The 23,412-nt window shown below is 21.7% G+C and overlaps 1 protein-coding gene across 3 annotated transcripts; it reads left to right on the top strand.

The window, feature by feature from the left end:
- The first annotated feature begins 6,465 nt into the window (after positions 1–6,465).
- On the top strand, positions 6,466–20,326 carry LOC122717579 (ATP-dependent helicase brm-like). Of its 3 annotated transcripts, none has more exons than XM_043941796.1 (13): positions 6,466–6,524; positions 8,684–8,996; positions 10,855–12,740; positions 12,836–12,909; positions 13,505–13,760; positions 15,857–15,995; positions 16,071–16,232; positions 16,316–16,657; positions 16,742–17,170; positions 17,248–17,405; positions 17,507–19,481; positions 19,598–19,772; positions 19,859–20,326. In XM_043941796.1, the coding sequence occupies exons 2-13, from the start codon at positions 8,721–8,723 to the stop codon at positions 20,002–20,004; spliced, it is 6,018 nt and encodes a 2,005-aa protein (XP_043797731.1). In that variant the 5' UTR covers positions 6,466–6,524; positions 8,684–8,720; the 3' UTR covers positions 20,005–20,326. The 3 variants fall into 3 exon arrangements, with proteins under 3 accessions (XP_043797731.1, XP_043797732.1, XP_043797729.1); XM_043941797.1 differs by lacking the exon at positions 6,466–6,524 and adding an exon at positions 6,709–6,832; XM_043941794.1 differs by lacking the exon at positions 6,466–6,524 and adding an exon at positions 6,827–6,945.
- Positions 20,327–23,412: the final 3,086 nt, after the last annotated feature.

Raw genomic sequence — 23,412 nt, 5'->3', positions numbered from 1 at the left:
TTAAGACATTCAAGACATAAATCATTTAATAGAATCATTTAATTAATTATGTATTTATTAGTGATATGAAAATCAAAAATTAATAAAAAATAACAAAAGTATAAATATCAATAATAAAAACAGTAGAATTATATAAGTAAGGACATCATGTTAATAGGAAAATGTTTCTAATATAATAAAATACTATTTTGACCTCAATTGTAATAATTAATAGAATATTGTAAAGATTAATTACAAATAAAATCGGCATTCTATTTTATACTGAAATGTATACATAGTGAATATTCAAACTTGATTATCTTAAAAATTAACCTTGGACAAAAAAATTTTATTCTGTGTTTTTTTCTTATTTTTTCACAAAGAATTATTCTTGAAAACGATTATTTAAAAAAAAAAAATTATAATAAAATAAGTAAAATTAAGAGAATTATCTTTTATCCATTTGATAAATTATTCGATCCATCGTGTATAAAATTGAAAGTATATTAATAAATTTTGATAAAATGAAGCTTAAAGATAAATTATAATAAAATAATTAAAATTGAAAAAACAAAATTAAATTACATAATTACCATTTTATATTTTATTTTCGTATTCCGCAAATGAGAAAAATTCTCATAGACAGATACTAAGTGTAATAATAGTTCACACTATTATACATTTTGGATGTCAACTTCCATGATGTTTTTATAAATAGTTAATTGTATATTGATGTACATCATGAATATTTAGGCAAAATTTTATATAATAATAACAAATATCTCGAAAATTAAGACCTAGTATAAAAAAAAATCGTTTAGGATTTTTAGTCTTTAATGTTTAAAAATCATTGAAATCATTGACTGAAACTCCTTTTCGCCGTTGTTTAATAAAATTTAATAATATATTATTTAATATTAATTCAATTTTTTTATAGTTTGATACATAAAGTTCAATTTTAGAAAGTCAACTTTATTTTTTAAAATAAATATTTTCTATTAATTCTTTATTTTCTATGAAAATCTAGTAATTATACAGAATGTTTTAATTTTAAATAAATTTTGCTAATATGTTTTATGGCTATAAGAAGAAAAAAATGTTATGTAGATAGAGCTTTCAAATGTTTTATAAAAAAGTTATATAAAAAAATATGAAAACTAAAATCAAATTCTTTATATTTTTATTTCAAAATAAAATCGAATTCAAACTTAATACCTTTGAAAAATTTAGTTTGTTATACTTCGAATTTGATCCTTATTTTGCTTCAATTCACTAAATCATGAATTTTTTGTATCAATTAAATCATGAATTTTTTGTCTCGAATTAATTATTATATGATACACTATCACTTTTATTATTGCCTATTGTACATTAAAGTCTAATGATCTTCTAAATCAAACAATATGTGTTTCTCGACCAATCTTTCGATGACATTCATTTAGTCGTTTTCTATAGGTTTTGCGCAATATGCTAAGCATAAATACAGTTAACATTATTATTTAATGATATATCGATAACAAACTTTTTAGTTTTCATATTTCTTGTGTAATTTTTTTAAAGCGTTGAAGGTCTGTTTATATAAACAGACTTTCTTTCTTCTTTCGGCATTATTAATGAAATAGAGAAATCCTCATCAATTTTGATTTTTGAATATACTATAAAACACAAAATTTTTTCTTTTGCATGTTACTACCGTTCAATTTTAATTTTCGAGATATTTGTAAAAAAAGATTGTTATTATTTTAACATAAAATAATAACAATGCATAAAATTTTTCTTATACATATACATCTGTACACGATTATCACTTATTTACTATTATCTACTACACATCACAGCAGCGTCCAAAATGTATAATAAATACACTGATTAAAAAACATTTTTTATAGATTATGATATTTTTTATAGATTTTTATAGATTATGATAAACTTAAAATATTTCAAATCTAATGCGCGGATTAATATTGGACAATCGAAATTACAACGATATTAAAAGATTATTTAACTTCGATCATTGTAATTTGAGCTAAGAGTTATTTTATATTTTATTTTTGTATTCCGTGAATCCTAAGGATCTGTGATTCAATTATATGCTTTGTGATTAGTCAGTGTTTTTTGTTAATAATTCATTAACAAAAGTTTTTGCAAAAAAAAATGTTAAATGTTAAAAATATTGAAATTACCTTAGAAATTTTCAATTAATTGATGTTTCTATTTTTAGAATATCCTGTACTTAACATTTCATTAGTATAGAAGTCTTCGTTAAGATATATTCTTAGACTTAAATGACATTTTGATTTTATTTTGACACTTTGATAATATGACACTATGTATCACGATATATAATTAATAAATAAATTCAAAATCATAAAAAATCATAACAATGCAAAAATCATATTTATTCTAGCTATCTATTTTTAAATTGTGATTTATTTTTGTAAAAATGTCTTATATACGCGTAATTTTTTAAAACCAATTTAAAATTAAGTTTTCTCTTTCTATTTCTAATGAATTTCTTTCTTTATTTTTTTAAATAAAATGAAATCACTGAAAATCTATAAATAAGTAAGCATATTAGTAAAATATATTGTATATTAATAAAGCTTTATCTGACAAAGTTACTTGAAATAGCAATGTTCGATATTTGATGTTTATAGGAAATCTTGCCTTTTATTATAACACAGCGTGATATTCTTATATGGCTATTTTCACACAATTTAATGTTTAGTTATTTTTAACTAATATTAAATCTTGAATGAAATAGTTGAAATAGTTAAACACTCATGTCGTTATTGAAATGTTATAAATATCGAAAATGAAAAAATTTGTTAAAATAAAAAATTATCTTGAAATAATAGAGAGAGAGAGAGAGTATAATTCGAACATCACTAATCATGTGTGTTATGTTAATGAATATAAATTTAAATATTTTTTTTATTTGTCTCATATTTTGAAATATGTTGATTTACTAATTTTATATTTTTTTTTTTTGGAAGATTTAAATGTTTATAAATGTAATTTTAAATGTATGAATGTTTATAAATATGTAATATAAATAAAATAAAAATTCACACAAAATAAATATTTAATATTTTTATAATAAAATATTTTTTCAATATAATTGTAAATTAATTATAAATCAAGATAATTTCAAATTAATTATATTTTTAAAAATATAAGTATTTATTTTTTTTATGTATATGTTAAATATTATTACACATTAAATATGTATTAAATATTAAATATTTATTAGTTTTAACTAATACTTAACTTTAATTATTATTAAATTTATTAGTTTTTCTTTTAATAATTATAATTTTAAAGTTTTTGAAATTATTGTTATAATACAAATTAATTAATAATAAACATTTTTTGTGTAAATTATGATAAAAAAATGATTTTTAGTCTAAGTTCAATCATTAAAATTAATTCAAAGGAAGAAATAAATAAGATATGTATTTAATATTCATCATTTTTAATTAAAAAAAAAATATATTAAAACAATAATAATATAACTTTTTAAATTATGTAATAAATTTATGAAGTAATGAATAAATATTGACATATATTTTTTGTTTTTTTGAGGCACATAAACATTTAGAGATGCTTGATTTTAGGATTCTAAATTCGTAACATAATTGCAGAAATGTGAATATAAAATATAAGGTTTATAATAGTATCTTTAGAGCAACCAAAAATAATATAATTATATTATCAAATATAAAATTTCACATTTGCATATAGAAAATATAATGATTGATAAAAGAAAAGAAAAAGCATGAATTGAATTTTTTTAGAATTTATTACTATAATATTAAAAATTAACTTAATAATAAATATTTTATATATAGATTTTGATAACAAATTATTTTTAATCTTTTATCTATTCAAATTTATTTAGAGGAATAAACAATAAAGACATATAAAAATAAAATAAGAAATTTAAAATTTAATGTTGTAATATCACTTTCAATTAAAAAAAAAAAATTGTCAAAATAATAATAGTATTGTTTTTTTGAATTATGAAATAAATTTAGAAATTAATAAAAATTAATTAGAAAATTGCTACATGCAAATCTATATATAATTTTATCTATATATAATTAGAGATAAAATTAAATAGTTAAATGATGAAAACAGTTGATGATTATGAAATTAACAATTAAAATTAATATTTAAAATTATAAAATAAATTAACATTGTCAACTAAAATTTAAAAAAATTAATTAATTATAGATAGATAAAAATAATTGGACATTATAAATAATATTACTATTTTTTGCTACAATTACTATCTAATATATTTTTATTTTTTATTAAGTTTTCTATAATCTTTGTCAAAATTTTCAAATATTCATCTTAAATTATTAAAAAAATTCATTTTTATTAAAAAAATTTATTTTTTTGTTAATTCAATCCATTTCTAAGAAAATAATCTTCACAATTTTAATTACTACAAAATTTAATCATCAATGAATTATTTCTTTAATCATATCTTATTTTAATTTTCTTTTGCATTATATATAATATTTTGCATTTTCTTTAATTGTCACGTCTCAAATTTGATTTCATCAATCTTCTAATCTCTCTAATTTTTACAAATTTAATTTTTCGTACACATATTAATTTAATCATTAACTATATTTTAATTTTAACATTAATTTTAATCATTAACTATATAATATATAATATATATATAAAGACATGCAAGAAATGAAATTTAATCACATAACAAATTATGATTTTGATTAAATTTTATCAACAAATTTTGTTAATTGCTATTTGCCACTTAATTTTTTCTCTGATTGTATATTAAAATTTTTCAAGAAGTCCCAAAAAAATATTTTAAATAAAAAATTGCATTTCAGAAAATGAATCAATCATCTGTAGCATATCTATAACAATAGTATTATCAGAGTGTATGAAAAGAATTTTAAATCATCAATGGGATGTTCAAATTCAAACCAAAGTAAAAATTGAAAATAAAAATAAAATAGAAAATAGAAAAAAAAGAAAATAAAAATAATATATAAGATATTTATGAAAAATTATCTATAATTTTTACATATCATAATACAACTTAATATAATTACATTTTCCAAAAATCATGTATTAATATATAATTTATTATTAGAATGCTCTAAATTTTTGATATATATTAATAATATATCAATTATATATATATCAATATTCAATAATAATTTTTTAAAATTTATTGTTTCTTGAAATATCTAATTATTTTAAACTTCTAATTTAGTGTGTATAAATTTACATTGTTTTATAAAAATTTTAAGTGAAATTTAAATTGTAGATATACATTATAAAATAATAAATATATAAATATATGTAATAATAAACTAAATAATAATAAGAATAAGAATAATTTGAAAAATTCTAAATGATAGTACATGCATTTCCATTTAAAATTTAAATGATTTTAAAGTTATAGAAACTTCTTTTTGCTATTAGAATATACTCTGTTTTATTTTTTGCTTTTAATTTGACAAATTATGTAAGATCTGTTAGATTTCTGCTAACAATCTGGTCTTTGCTGTTACAAAATGATTTTGTTAATAAATTTTATCTCGAAAACTTAAGCCTAATAAGAAAATAGATGAATTTTGTCAACATTTATTTTTAATCTATATACTATATAATAATAATTTAATTTATTATTTTATATATATTTTACTTTATACATCTATAATTAATATATAATAATTTATAAAACAATTTTATTTAGTTCATTCATTTTTTTTTTATATATATATATATATATAAAATGTTATAGCATTATTAATTTATAAAATTTTAATTAAGAAAAATGAAAATATAACAATAAAAGTAGTATAATATATTATATTATTGTATTTATATATTCTATAACATATAAAATTAAAAAAAATACGAAATAATAATTTGAAATAATTGATTTTAATCTCTATTAATATATTATTATATAAAAAAAAGAAATAATTAATATTTAATACAATTATATTACAAATAAATATTAAGAAATTAATTAATAATTAATATAAATATAAATTTACGTTATATTGTTCATACTATGCGAATAATAGGTGTATATACTGAATAACAGAATTATTTTATTATATTCTTGTATATTTTATTTACTGTAATATATATAATTAGAAATGAACATTTCATAAAATCGCGGGAAAAAGTTAGTAATTTCTAGTAATTCAGTAACTGAACATAGATTCTAACATTGTTGTCGAATTAATTTTCACTATAATTTGTATTTAAAATAGGCCATAATATGATATTTCATAAATCAATGTTATATTATTGATTACTGAATATTCATTTATAATCTATATAAATTTTTGTTTAATTATATTAATATAAAAATGAATTTTAAAAATAACAAAAAATATATTTTAAATTATTCTATTATAATCGAGTTCTGAAATCTAGGGTTTTGAAAAGTTTCAGTTTAAATAAATGTATCTAGACATGAAAATTTTTTAAGTGAAAAAGTGTAAATATATTTATGATGTTTTACAAAATAATATAAAATTAATGTAATTATTGAATCTCTAAATATTGATATTATAACATATTATACTATTATATTAAAGTTTCTAAACAATTCTAATCAATATTTAATTTTTACAGTTATATTCAAACTCATTAAAAGAAAAGATAATTAGATAATCAAATATAATGAATATATTTATTAATCAAAGTTAATGCAAAATATAATATAAATTTTCATTTAAAAGAATACATATATTAACATAGAAAATAGTTTTAAATGGATGGCCATGATTATTGATGTGCTATCGTATTATGCCTAGGGACTAGGGACAACAAGAAAATGGTCGGCAGCGTATGTTGATCAGTTATATTGAAGTTGTTGTAAATCTTTATAATCTTTTCATTTTAAATAGATCTTAAGAGTAAAATTAAATTTTCTTCTATGATAAAATAAATTTTGAAACGGTATGTGCGTATATAAATTTTTGTATATAATAATGATTTTGTAATTGGATGGAATATTCGTATTTATTCAAAGAAATGAGTTGTCAAATTTTTTACATGAAAATATCTGATTTTTTAAAATATTAGTATTAAGAAACATACAAGATATGTTTTGTTTTATTGACATTCGAATATTTCAAGAAAGACAAAATATAAAAAAAAAAAAACGTTCAGTTACTTTATATAAAGAGAGATATAATATATAATTGTTGTGTTTTGTCAGTGAAATAGTGTAAGAGATTTCAAAGTCAAGTTTATTTTTTTAAATGAAATATTATATTTTCTTATATACAAAATAATAGTGTGATCATTAGTACATCTATTAGTATGAAAAAATTTTAGATTTATAATTTTAATATTTTTTATTGTGAAATAAAGAATATATATGTATATACGATATATATACAATATCTTATTCTTGATTGAAAACTTACAAAATTGAAATTTCATAAAAAATTTGTAAATTGTTTACATATTAAGAAATTTTTATTAATGATAATTAATAATAAATACATTTTCAATAAACAATAATTAATAATAAATAATAAATTAACAAAGTAATGCTCAGATTAAAAATGAATAACATATATTACTTAATAATTTTAAATATATCACAGAACAAAATGATTTAGCATGTAAAATTTGTTTTAATATATATTATCATATTATATACAAAAAGAACAGTTTAATTTCAATTCAAATATAATTTCAATTATAAACTGATTTGACCTTGAAATTTCTCACTCCTTCAATAAAAAAAATATATTTATATAACATCAAGTTTTTCTTCATAACAAATAATTTTTTTTTGTATGAACATTTTTAATTTTTTTTTAAGATATTTGATTATGTCCAAATAAAATAGATATCCTATATATTACTGATTACTGTTATTTTACGACAAAGATTTTTTATACATTTTTTGTTTAAAAAAAAACAAACAATTATGTATAAAAATCTTATGCTTTATATTATATTATATATAATGTTATTTAAAATAAATTATTTAAAATATATATTTTAATTAGTAAATATAAATATCTATTTAAAAAAAATTAATTTTATGAAATATATTTATAAAAGTAATTTAATTTATATATTTTATATTTAATATTATTATTATTAGTTTATCATATTAATATATAATTATAATATTAATATAATTTTAAAATTAATATAATTTTTAAAAAATAGAAAAATAGTAATAGAATATTTTACTAATATTTTATTTTAATTTTTTATTTAATTTTTTATTATATTATTTTTTATTTAATATTTAACAATTCTTAAGTTATTTTATATATTTTTAATATTATTGAATTTAAATTAAAATATTAATGTATAAATAATTTTTTTATCATTAGAAATATTACTTTAATTATTTTATATCATATTGCATGAGTATTTTTAAAACATTTAATAAATTTTCAACTTTTAATTAATTTTGACTTTAAATTGTACAAGATCAAATTAATTAAAATTTTATTTAAAATAAGTTTTCATATAATTTGATAAAATTTATTATAATCTGATAACTTATATTATTTCTAACAGTTTTTAACAAAAAATAAAAATAACAAAAATAATAATTATATAAGTATATAAGTAATAATTCGCAATTTATATTTTATGATTATATGATAAAATTATATGATTAAAAAATAAGTATTAGTTATTTATAATTCCTTATGTATTTTAGGTAAACTATATATATTATCAAATTCGAAAACTTCAGTATGGCAAGTCCATCACCACAATCATCTCCTATGCCTCCACCGCAAACACCAAGTCCTATGGGTCCTCCTCAGCAGGCACCATCACCATCTAATCCACAAGGTAGTCCTATGGGTCCACCACAACATCATCCTCATAGTCCAACACAAGGATATCAAACTGGTCCACAAATGCCACCTGGTGGTATACCTATGTCTGGTCCACCTCAACAACCTCCACCACAACAACAGACCTATCCATCGCATCCACAACAAATGCAACCTTCTATAAGTCCGCAGGTAAAAATTCAATTAATATTATAGATTTTTAATTCTTATAAATAAATAAGTAAAAAAATTTTTTATAAATAGAATAATTGGGATATATGAATGTTAGTAATTTATTTGAAAATTTATCTTAAAAAAATGAATAATTTGAAACATTAGTTCATTTATTAGTTTGAATACAAGTTAATACAATCAATAGATTATATTTTCTGTGAATATTCTGAATTTCCATTGATTATTTAAATCTAGGATTATGCACAGTTTATAATATCTAATTCTTAAGAACTACAAAAAGCTATTATAAATTTTGGTACTTCTCATTTTTATTTTTAAAAATTTCATAAGCATTTACCTAAGTTCATGATAAATATATGTATATATATATGTATATAATATATAGTATGATAGTATATAATGATATATATACTCATAACAAATAATTACATATTCATATTTATTATATAACATATACTATAACATTTATTCTTATAATTTTTAAAGAGACAAATATTGGCAAGAAATTTTTATCCATTTTACATTAATAGATAATATTAATATATGTTCTTATGCAAAATTCATTGACTTTTCATGATTTTCATTTTATAAATATTGCTAAAATAATTGAGAAAATAGGTATTTCTAAAATGATATTTTTTGAAAGAAATAAGTATATTCTTATAATTGTTATATATTTTATATATATATATATAGATATATATTTGAAAATCTATTGTTTAATATATCATTAATTTTAAATAAATTTTTGCTAATAAAAAGATATAATGCAAAATTGAATAATTTCAGAAAAAACAATTTTGCAATCGATCCATTTTTTCTGTTTTCAAAGTACTTTCAAAAAAATTCTAAATATTTAGGAATATATATTTTAAATTTCATTGATTTTGAATAGATTTGAAAAATTGATTTTTCATGTTTAAATAGATTTTTTTTCACATTTTGATGATTTAACTTATACAATTATATACAAAAATATTATATAATTATGTAATAACAGAAATAAATGAATATGTATCTTAATCTATTTTTCTATCTTGATTTGTTTGCAAATTTAATTGTTATATTTTATTATGATTTTATTGATGGATTAATAAAATTAATTAAATATTTCTTTATTTTATAATTTTGCATTAATTGAAATAAGTCATACTTATTACATGTAATTTTACTTAAATAAATAATTATAATATAGAAAATTATAAATGTTTAATATATAACTGTTCTTACGTTATTTGTAATTTTATCAATTTATATTATTATATCACAATTTTAAATTAATATTTTCCATTTGAATGGCATTAATATGTATTTGAAATAAATATTTATTTAATTTAAATTAATATGATAATATGTATATATATATATAAATATGTACTTTTTCAAATTTCATTCTCTGATTTTTTTCTTTTAGTAAAAAACAGAATTTAAAAAGAGAAATAAAAATCAAATATTCAATCAATATTGAAAAAAAAATAAAAATGCTGAATTATTGATATAATAGGAAGTAAAACATTAAACAGGAAGATAATTTAAAATTATATAAAATAAAATAAAATAAAATATAATTTTTTTCTATTCAATAAAATTTTAAAGCTATAAATGTTATATTAAGAAAGAAATATATTTTTTATTATTTTCTTACTTCTATATAAATATATTTATATTCTGTATAAATATATTTTCTAATATTTAATATTAAATACTTTTCTTAAATTCTAACAGTAAACAGATATATTTATTTTCACCATTCATGAATAACTATATTATCTATTTTCCTGTTTTATAAAGAATTATATCTTTAAAAAAAAATAATTTCACAATAAATAAAAGAAATTTGTTTGTAATGTTACAGAATCAAAGTGGTCCTGGTGGATCAGTCAATCAAAATTCTAGTTCTCAATTGGTTCCTGGAGGACCTATAGTACCAGGTCAAATGGGACCAAATGGACCTCAAGGAGCATCACATATGATGCAATCTGGTCCAAATCAAATGAATACAAATGGACCAGGACAAATGAATTCTGGTGGACCTGGACAAATAGGTCCAGGACAGATTGGACCAACTCATATGGGACAAACAAGTGGAGGACCACCAGGAGGTCCACACATGAGTCAGTCTCCTACTCAAATGGGTCCTGGAAATGGACCAATGTCAGGTCCACAAATGGGTTCTGGAGGACCTCCAAATTCGCAAATGGTACCTGGAGGTCCTGGACATATGAGTGGTCCACCAGGATCAGGTCATATTAATGCCACAGGGCCACCAGGACCAGGTCATATGGCTTCAGGTGGTCCACCTGGTCCAGGACATATGACTAATGGACCGCCAGGATCAGGACATGTTAATCAAAGTGGTCCTCCAGGATCTGGACACATGAATACTACAGGACCACCAGGTTCAACTCATATGAATACCGGTGGACCTCCTGGAAATCACCTAAATACTGGACCACCTATTCCAAGACATATGAATGCAGATGGTCCACCAGGACCTGGACATATGACTCCCAGTGGAAATCATTTAGGTCCAGGACCGGGTCAAATGCCGCCAGGTGGTCCTGCTACACATAACTTAGGACCAAATCAAATGGGTCCTGGTGGACCAAATCAAATGGTCCCTAATAATCAAGCTCCAATGGGTCCAAATCTCATGGGATCTGTTGGTCCAGGAGGACAAATGGGACATAATGGGCCTTCGCCAATGGGTCCAAATGGTCCTGGACAAATGAATATGGGAACTCCTTCATCACAAATGGGAATGGGGGGACTTGGAAGTCAATTGGGACCAGGCGGACCACCTGGTAGTCAAATGGGTCCAGGAAGTGGAGGACCGAATAGTCTTGGGCAAATGATGCCGGGAAGTGGTCCTGGATCACAAATACCACCAGGTAATGGGCCTGGAGGACCTATGGGTTCTAGTGGTGGACCTGGAGGACCTATGAATTCTGGTGGTGGACCTGGAGGGCCTATTGGCCCTGGTAGTGGACCTGGTGGACAAATTGGATCAAGCAGTGGAGGACAAATAACCCCAGGAAATAATACTGGAGGACAAATAGGACCTGGAAGTGGTGGAAATCAAATGGGACCTGGAAATCCTTCTGGAAATCCAATGACATCAGGAAGTGGAGCTAGTGGTCAAATTGGTCCAGGAAATGGACCAGGTGGACAAATGGGTCCAGGAAATGGTTCAAGTAATCAAATGGGATCTAGTCCAGGCGCACAAATGGGTCCAAGTGGTCAAATAGGATCTGGTAATTCTGGAGGACAAATGGTTTCTAGTGGTCCAGGTGGACAAATACCACCAGGTGGCACTACAAATCAAATGGGATCTGGTGGTAATCAAATGGGACCAGGTGGTCCAAGCAATCAGCTTAGTCATGGTGGTGCAACCAATCAAATGGGATTAAGTGGACCAGCTGGACAATCACCTTCTGGTCAAATGGGACCTGGTTCACAAAATCAACAAATTATACCTGGAGGTTCAGCACCAATTGTACCTAATGCACCTGTAAATCAAATGAGTCAAACTGGACCTGGTCAGATTGGTCCTAGTGGACCTGGAGGTCCACCTGGTGCTGGACAGGAAAACTTAAATGCTTTACAAAAAGCTATTGATTCAATGGAAGAAAAAGGACTTCAAGAAGATCCGCGTTATTCACAATTACTTGCATTAAGAGCGCGTCAAGGCAATATGGGAGAAAAACAAACTTTGAGTTCACAACAATTACAACAATTACGGTATATAAATTGATAAATTAATTATATTTATAACTATTTTCATTAATTTTGTAAATATTTTATAAGTTCAATATTTTATAAATCATTAATTACAGAGTTCAGATAATGGCATATCGATTATTAGCAAGAAATCAACCGTTATCGCAACAACTTGCACTTGCAGTTCAAGGTAAATTAGACAAAATATACTATTAATTTTATGTTTTAAGTGATTACTTTATTTTTTATATTGTTTGCATTACATGTGTATATTATATTGTATGTACAAAATTTTCCAAAAAGAAATTAATTTTTTTAAATCTTTAAAAAAATCTTTTAAATAAATCTTTTATATTTTTTATAAATTGATTTTGTGTTAGAATTACATAATGTATTAGATAAAATAGTATTGTTTTAATAATATTTTTATATTATATATAAACTTTCTTTAATCATTTTTTTGGTAGAAAAATTCAATTGTATATTAAATTAAACTAAATTTATATTTAAACTAATTGTATATTAAATTAAACTAAAGGTCTTATAATAAATTTATTAAATATAATTTATATTTTAGATATGCATTTCTTATTTTTTTATTAAATTAATGAATATTATGTTGTTATATATAATATTTATACAAATATATAATAATTATATATAACATATTGTTATTTGTTTGAATTTTTCAAAAATTATGCCAAATGTTAATACATATTAAAAATAATAGAATATTATGAAATCTATAATGCAAATTTATATGATTAATGTTAATATATAAATAGGTGGAGCTCCTCCTCCTTCACCTATGGGGCAACGAACTCCTATAGATCCATCTCAAGGACCCACTGCTGCTACAGGTCCACAAATCTCAGGACCAAATGTAATTGGTTCTACAGTTCCTCCAAGACCAAGCTGCCAGACACCACAACAACAACAACAACAACCTCCTCAACCAGGTGCTAAAACTAACAGAGTGACAAGTGTCACAAAACCAGCTGGTTTAGATCCATTGTTAATTTTACAAGAACGTGAAAACAGGTATTTATTAAATTTATTAAAAACTATTTATTAAATTTAATAAAAAATTTATTTAAATTATACTAAGTTATATTTATTACATTACATTATATTAGTAATATTACTATATTTTTAATATCTTTAATTGTAATATTTAATACTTTTTTAAAATTTTTATAAAATAGAAAATAAATAAAAATATGCATTTATAATAAAATATGTAATTAATTAAATATAAATATAAATTAAATTAAAATAATATAATTAAATTAAATATAAATAATAATTATAAAATAAATTTAAGTTAAATAATAAATAAAATTAAATAAAATTACAATGATATAAATATTATTATAAATATAATAGTTTATTATAGTATTTTATTTGAAACATTTGTCAAACTTTTTATAAATATATAAATATAGTTATAGTATATAAAATTTTAAAGATTAAAAATTTATTTTTTCAAAAAATACAAATTTGAAAAATTATAATTTAGAAATAATATAATTCTAAATTTTCATCTAAAATTCAAATTATTTTCATTTTTGTGACAAATTCAAAGACACACAAGTTAAAATATAAATTATAAATTTATTTTAATCTTATTATTTAATTATTATAATATAAAATACATCAGAAAACATCAATCTCCAAAATATATTTTGACAAAGAACTTTATAATTATACTATGATTAATTTTTTTAAATAAAAATTTCATTTTCGTTATGATGATATGGTTTGTTATGATGATTCTTAATAATGGATTAACAAGAAAGATAATTTTTTTTTATATATACTTTTTTTTATATAATTTTTATGTAATTTTTTATATACTTTCTTTCAATTTGATTTTTTATTTTTGAAAAGATATTTGATTTAGAAATTAATTCTTGTAATAAGAGTTTGATATTCACTATAATACCTTTGATTTGAAAATATTTTAATTGAATAATATTTTAATTTTAATTGAATACTTTGATTGAAGACTTTTATGCAATTAAAAGTTCAAATATTTACTTAATATGTAATAAAAATATATTGTGTTATTTAAAATATATGCCAAGTTATATAGAATATATATATTTGAATATATATATATTTAAAATACAATTAATTTTACTATGTATATTTATTAATAAAATTTTAATTGTAATATTATATAAAAATTTTTTCATAATTTTCTGATAAATTATTATATTATTTTTGAGAAATTATTATTATTATTATTACTATTACTATTATTATATGAGAAAGATTAAAAAATTTTATTCTATATTACAATATCTAATGGAACATATTGCTTCAATATTATCATATTGAGATTTGTTTTATTTTTTCTATGAATGAATTATTTATAAAATTTTCTTTGGTTTTCAGAATTATTAAAATTCTAATGAGAAGATTTATTTGAAATATAATTAAATTTACTTATATTTATCTATTATGGAAGTAGAATTAATAGGAAAATGAAAATTTGTAACATCCACACACACATATATATAATTATTTATATGAATAAATATATAAAATATTAATATGAAAAAAAAATATTTGTATAATAATGTAAATAATATCTGCAATTTATACATTAATATTTAAGTTAAGTAAAAATTTTGGTTAAAAGCTTAACTGATTAGGATTAAAAATTTCCAAGTCAATATCTTAATAGAAAATTACATTAAAAAATTAATAAGAATAAAAAGTATTTGATTTTTGTTAAAATCTGTCATAAAAAAATAGGATTTCCTACTTAAAATTAAATTGATCATTGTAAAATTGCGTTAACTTAATATCAATTAATGTCAATTAATAAATATGTATATATTTATAAATATATATTATATATATAATATAATTATTATAATTTTTAACATAAAAATGAAATATTTTTTAACATAATGTATAATATAAAAAAAATGTATAATATAAAGCATAATTTTAAAAATATTTCATTCTATCAATTCAAATAGAATATGCTATATATCTTATAAAATCATATTATATCATATTATATATTTATTTTTTTCGTTGAATATATTTATGAAAATTTTTTTCCAAAAAATAATAATCCCAAAATTTTATTTTATCAATATTTTAACTAAAACTATTAACAGAGTGGCAGCACGTATAGCATTACGAATGGAACAATTGAGTAATTTACCAACTAATATGCCAGAAGATCTTCGCATTCAAGCGCAAATTGAATTACGAATGCTTAGAGTATTGAATTTTCAAAGACAGTTACGATCAGAGGTAATTATAACAATATTAATTTTATTATTCTATTATTATAAATATTTCTTTCAATTAGATTATTATTAATTTTAGATTTTAGCATGTACTCGAAAAGATACTACTTTAGAAACTGCAGTAAATGTAAAAGCTTATAAGCGTACGAAAAGACAAGGCCTTCGAGAAGCTAGAGCTACTGAGAAACTTGAAAAACAACAAAAATTAGAAGCTGAAAGAAAACGCAGACAAAAGCATCAAGTAATTAAATTTTTAATCTTTTATTTTAATCGTTAAATAGAAAAATAATTTATAATTTTTAATTTTTATTATTATTTTAAAAGGAGTTTCTTAGTTCTGTACTTCAACATGGTAAAGATTTCAAAGAATTCCATCGAAACAATGTGGCCAAATTGGCTAGGCTCAATAAAGCTGTTCTCAATTATCATGCAAATGCTGAAAGAGAACAGAAGAAAGAACAAGAACGGATTGAAAAAGAACGTATGAGGCGTCTTATGGCAGAAGATGAAGAAGGCTACAGGAAACTAATTGATCAAAAGAAAGACAAACGATTAGCATTTCTATTATCACAGACAGACGAATATATCAGTAATCTTACTGAAATGGTAAAACAACATAAGATTGAACAAAAAAGAAAACAAGTGGAAGAACAAAAACGTAAAAAAGTACGCATATCTTTTATTGTTTTTTTTTTTAATGTAATTAATGTAATTAATAATTTAATGAATTTTATTTGATTACTCAAATAGAAAAAGAAGAAACTACAAGATGGTGAAGGAGGTGAAGAAGGAAATGCCAATGAGGATACTCGTGTTGGAGTAATTGAAACAGCTACTGGTCGTACATTAACTGGTGAAGAAGCTCCACTAATGAGCCAACTTTCAACATTTTTAGAATCCCATCCAGGATGGGAACCAATTGAATCAGAAAGTGAAGAAGATGAAGATGAAGAAGAAGAAGAAAACGAAGGCGAAGAGAAAAATGAAAATAAAGAAAAATGTACTGGTGATTCAGAAGAAGAAAAAGTGAAAAAGACAATACATAAAGCGAAAGTAGAAGACGATGAATATAAAACAGAAGAACAAACATATTATAGTATTGCACATACTGTGCATGAAGTAGTAACAGAACAAGCATCTATTATGGTGAATGGAAAATTGAAGGAATATCAAATAAAGGTTTGATATTAATATATATGTTTTGTATTTAAAACTAGTTTTATAATATATATTTATAAAATTTATATAAATTGTAGGGTCTGGAATGGTTAGTTTCCTTATTCAACAATAATCTCAATGGTATACTTGCGGATGAAATGGGTCTTGGTAAAACTATTCAAACAATAGCCTTGGTAACGTATCTTATGGAAAAGAAAAAAGTTAACGGACCATTTCTTATCATTGTACCATTATCGTATGTATTATTTTTATTATATATTCCAAAATAAATAAAAAAAATATAAGAAATTAATTAAAATTATTTTTTTATATTTATAATCATATATTTTTTTTTAGAACTTTATCAAATTGGGTATTGGAATTTGAAAAATGGGCTCCCAGTGTTGTAGTAGTGTCATATAAAGGTTCGCCAGCTGGTAGAAGAGCTATTCAATCTCAAATGAGAGCAACTAAATTTAATGTTTTGCTTACTACATATGAATATGTTATTAAAGACAAGGGTGTCTTAGCAAAATTACAATGGAAATATATGATTATTGATGAAGGACATAGAATGAAAAATCATCATTGTAAGCTAACTCAAGTGTTAAATACTCACTATTTGGCTCCTCATCGACTCCTACTAACAGGAACACCGTTACAAAATAAATTGCCCGAATTATGGGCATTATTAAATTTTCTACTTCCCTCAATTTTCAAATCTTGCAGTACTTTTGAGCAATGGTTTAATGCTCCATTCGCAACTACTGGTGAAAAAGTTGAATTAAATGAAGAAGAAACTATTCTGATAATTCGTCGATTACATAAAGTATTACGTCCTTTCTTATTAAGACGTTTAAAAAAAGAAGTTGAATCACAGTTACCAGATAAAGTAGAATATATTATTAAATGTGATATGTCTGGACTTCAAAAAGTTCTTTATAAACACATGCAAAGTAAAGGTGTATTGTTAACTGATGGTTCAGAAAAAGGAAAACAGGGTAAAGGAGGCGCTAAAGCTCTAATGAATACCATTGTACAATTACGGAAATTATGTAATCATCCATTTATGTTTCAAGCTATTGAAGAAAAATATTGCGAACATGTAGGTACACAAGGATCTGGTGTCATTACTGGTCCTGATTTGTATCGTGCATCTGGAAAATTTGAATTATTAGATCGTATTCTTCCGAAATTAAAAGCAACAAATCACAGAGTATTATTATTTTGTCAAATGACACAATTAATGACAATTATGGAAGATTATTTAAGTTGGAGAGGGTTTATGTATTTGCGGTTAGATGGTACTACAAAAGCTGAAGATAGAGGAGATTTATTAAAGAAATTCAATGATCCTGGTTCTGAATATTTCTTATTCTTGCTATCAACGCGTGCCGGTGGTCTTGGATTAAATTTGCAAGCTGCAGATACTGTTATTATTTTTGATTCTGATTGGAATCCACATCAGGATTTACAAGCACAAGATAGAGCACATAGAATTGGCCAAAAGAATGAAGTACGTGTACTCAGATTAATGACAGTTAATTCAGTTGAAGAAAGAATATTGGCTGCAGCAAGATATAAATTGAATATGGATGAAAAGGTTATACAAGCAGGAATGTTCGATCAAAAATCCACTGGTTCTGAACGACAACAATTTTTACAAAGTATTTTGCATCAAGATGATGCCGAAGATGAAGAAGAAAATGAAGTACCAGATGATGAAACAGTTAATCAAATGATTGCACGAACAGAAGGAGAATTTGAAATATTCCAAAAATTAGATTTAGAACGAAGAAGGGAAGAAGCCAAGTTAGGTCCAAATAGAAAATCTCGATTATTAGAAGAAGCTGAATTGCCCGATTGGTTAGTTAAAGATGATGATGAAGTTGAAAGATGGACTTATGAAGAAGATGAGGATAGATTTCTTGGACGCGGCTCGAGACAACGAAAAGAAGTTGATTATACTGATAGCTTAACTGAAAAAGAATGGCTCAAAGCAATTGATGATGATGGTGCTGAATATGAAGAGGAAGAGGAAGATGATAAAAAGAAAAAGAAAACAAGAAAACGAAAGAAAAAAGGCGAAGAAGATGATGAACCTATGCCAAAAAAACGAAGAGGAACAGGATCTTCGATTGACCCAAAAATGAAACGAGCTATGAAAAAATTGCTTATGGTAGTTGTTAATTATACCGATAGTACAGATGGTAGGCTTCTTAGTGAACCATTTATGAAATTACCATCCAGAAGAGAATTACCAGATTACTATGAAATTATTAAAAAGCCATTAACTATCAATAAATTACTTCAAAAAATTGAGGAAGGAAAGGTAAATCTTATTTTTTTTTTTTTATTAGCATATATTATTATTTATTGTAACTTATATATTATATTATAACTATTATTAGTTGACAATGACAAAATTTATTTTATATTTATTCATAGTATGCCGACTTTGATGATCTTGAGAAAGATTTTATGCAGCTCTGTAAAAATGCACAAATTTATAATGAAGAAGCTTCTCTCATACATGAAGATTCCATTGTTTTACAATCTGTTTTCACAAATGCACGTCAACGTATCGAAGAAGAAGGAAATAATTCTGATTTAGATGATAAAGGTAAAATATTATTTAATATAATAATTATTATTAGACTATTACAATAATTATTAACACTAATGATTTCATATGTAAATTTTTATAAGATGGTGAAGATGGATCGGATGCAGATTCTAGCGTTAGAATGAAAATTAAATTGAAAGGAAGAAAAGGTGAAGGTAGAGGAGGACGAAGAAAAAGAGTCACTAAAAAATATATATCAGATGATGATGATGATGCTGATGATAATTAAAAGATGTTGGGTGCATTTTTAGATTATCTAAGATAATAATTAAGATATTACTTAATTTAGTTATTTCAAATTGAATTGCTGAACGTACGTATTATTACATAATTAAACTGTATGAGATTTTAAAAGAATATGACTATGTTTTATATATATATCTATATATGTCATATAACTTGATTATTATAGCCAAGTTATTCTATTCTACAAATAGTCGTTAAAAATTACATCTTAATGACTATACTCATTTGAATTCTAATATTAAAAAAACATGAATTAAAATGTACTAGATCATTTTTTATTTGTGAAACAAAGAATGTGCATTTTATAAAATGAACAGTAAGATCTAGCATTAAATATTAATATATAATTTTCAATAATAATATATTCAAATAATCATATTCAAATTTTTATGTAGTCAATTTTTTGAAGTAACAATAGTAATAAATTTTGAACATATATTTCCCAATAAATATTTTTCAAACATATTTTTTAACTTAATAAATTTTATATTCATAAATAAAATAATATAAATGTTATCTAATATTTCGAAATATATATGATAATAAAATTGAAATATAATTTCGAACATAAAAGATAATTTGATTGTTGATTTATGAAAAATTTATTTAATTATTTTATATTCAATATTATTAATTATTAATTATTGTCTAATATTTTAAGTAATAAATATAAATACAATAAGTAATTCTAAAAATGTTGCTATTAACATTATCTTACAATGTACTTTTATATAGATAGAAACATATTTTATTTTTTGGTATTTAAATTAATATTTCCAATATTTAAACATAAAATTGAATATCATAAGGAAAAATTATAGTAGATTACAATATTTCATTGGTGATTGTCTCTTGAATGATAAAATGCTAGTTACATTGATGTTATAGATCATGACAGAATAATTAATTTGATTTTTCAATAAGCTATGATTATATCTTATATGTATAAATGTAAGTAAATAAATAATGAAAAATTAAAAAATGGTATTTATTTTTTACTTAAAATTATTACAATTGAAAATTTATAATAAATTTTCGATAATAAATTTATTTGATAATAAATTTTCATTTATTGATCAAAAATTTTCATATTAGAAGTTTCGCATATATAAATCAAAATGGAATGAATTACGCTAAAAATAAGTATATTTATTATATCATAAATATTATATATATTATATCAAATTCTATGAAATTAATTATCAATTTAAACAATAAAGTTTTATAAAAATATAATTCATTTTGCAGTACAAATTTCAGATTTATTAAAAATTTAGATATATTTTAAAAATATATCAAATTTATTATTTATCATCTAATTTAGCAAATTTATAAAATTACTTGAACGAGAAATAATGAGGAATGAAGTTAGAAAGAGAGATATAAGTTAGAGATAGAAAATCATATGTTTATTTTATACGAATAATATATTAACTGAGGAAAAAAAATAAGATGATGAAATTTTTAAAAAAATATTTAAAAAATAGTTTTTAAAGCTTAAATGTGAAAAATAAAAAATTTTAAAATAAAAGCAGGAAGAAAAAGAAAGAGGGGAAAAATATAAATAAAATTGAAAAGAGAACTGAAAAAATGAAGGATTTTATATAATTATAATATAAGATAAAAAAAATCGGAAAAAGTTAAGGAGATTGAGAAGATAACTATTATGAGAGAAATTTGAAACATAAATAAAAAAAAATTTTTTTTTGATATGTTGATGTGCACTGTGATAGGAAAATTTAAGAATAGAGAAAGAAGAAGAAATGGAAAGAATTCATGAAAGATTTTTAAAAATAAATTGGAATAACTTAGAATATTATTAAAGAAAAATTATAGAAAAAGAAACAATGGTGATTGTAAGACCAGCATAAAATTTTGAGTAAAATGAGGAAAAAATAGAGAGGGAATATTAAAAAATTATGAATAGAAAAGAAATTTTTTGTTTTGCTTTTTTTTATAAAATTAGTGTTTTTAAAGTGTATTTGACTTTATTAAGAAATCATATTAGTTTTTATCCATAGTTCGCCTAATGAGTAGAGTCATGTTATATCTTTATTTAGCGTTATTGTATAGATTATTGTATATTATTGTATAAATTTGATTGTATAGATATATTATACATATTTTTTCTTATGATTTGCAGAATATATATATATATATATGGTAAATATATATTTACATACATAATATTTTAATTTTTAAACTATCTGTATTTCCTTGAAATGTTTACAAAAAAAAAAAAAAATAAGATATATAGAAATCATATTTTCATAATGTTTGAATCTTATGTTTTACTAGAAGATATTAGAAAAAATTTTATTTATTTCAATTCATTTATTTAATAATAATTTAAATATTTAATAAATATTTAAATTAAACAATATTTTATTATTATTATATTTTTATTATTATTATTATAAACAAATTTTTTTGATGGACAATGTATATTATTATACATACATTATATATAATACATTATATATATTATAGTAATAGTACATAAATCGAATAGTTGTCTAGCTGAAGTAACAAAAATTAGCCAAAAAAGTAGCTAACAATATATATATATATATAAAATAAATGTGGCAGTCATCATAGCGTAATTCTTTGGATTGATGGAGATTTGTAAAAAGTTTTTGCTTCAAAAAAGATTTTGACATAGATTTTCAAAGTCAGTTTTTTTTTTATTGTATCATATAATATTCGTTGTGAAAAGCAAGTCTCAAAGAAACCATAAATGTAAATAAACCGTTCTTTTGAAAAACGATTCAAAAATTTCATCCAATAACCAATTTTTATTCAATATCTTTATATTTTTATTAAAAGCGATTGCAATGTCGATAATATGACGAGCCAATTAAATATTGATTTGCAAAATATGTAAGAAATTCAATGAATAAAATGTCCAGAAGAATCAATATTAATTCGACTTCCATTAACTAAATCAACAATTTATTAGAAGATTAGAAATTAATATTATGCCATCTTAACATTCATTAGAGATTAAATTAATTTCACAGTGAAAAAAGAACAGTTCATCATTGCTTTCGTCGATGAATAAAAATAAACAAGGAAAGAAATCAAATGAGTAATGTTCAATTAAACGATTATACAACTTGACAAGATCTTTGTTAATAGATTACACAATCAGGAATCATTAAGATTTATAATATTGAATTGATTCAAGATTTTTTTGAGAAGTCTACTACTAGATTCACACATAGAAAAAGATATCATAAATACAACATATTTAGTCCATCATAATAATGTATTTTTTGAACATTGATGAATAAGTTGACTGAACATAGTATCGTCTATATCGTTGTATAAGTTTATTTAAATAAGTCAGTTTTATTATAAATTCCATTATAAATTTCAATAATAATTGCTC

This window comes from Apis laboriosa, unplaced genomic scaffold (assembly GCF_014066325.1).
Source record: "Apis laboriosa isolate Shangri-la unplaced genomic scaffold, ASM1406632v1 scaffold53_cov140, whole genome shotgun sequence".
Lineage (NCBI taxonomy): Eukaryota > Metazoa > Arthropoda > Insecta > Hymenoptera > Apidae > Apis > Apis laboriosa.
The sequence above is the reverse complement of the archived record's forward strand: the minus strand, read 5'-3'. Positions and strand labels throughout refer to the sequence as shown.

Coding starts and splice junctions, on each gene's coding strand:
- LOC122717579 (XM_043941796.1), top strand. CDS start 8,721: ATGGCAAGTCCATCACCACAATCATCTCCTATGCCTCCACCGCAAACA. Junction 12,910..13,504: donor ACTTGCACTTGCAGTTCAAG/GTAAATTAGACA, acceptor ATATATAAATAG/GTGGAGCTCCTCCTCCTTCA. Junction 15,996..16,070: donor AAAGACAGTTACGATCAGAG/GTAATTATAACA, acceptor TATTAATTTTAG/ATTTTAGCATGTACTCGAAA.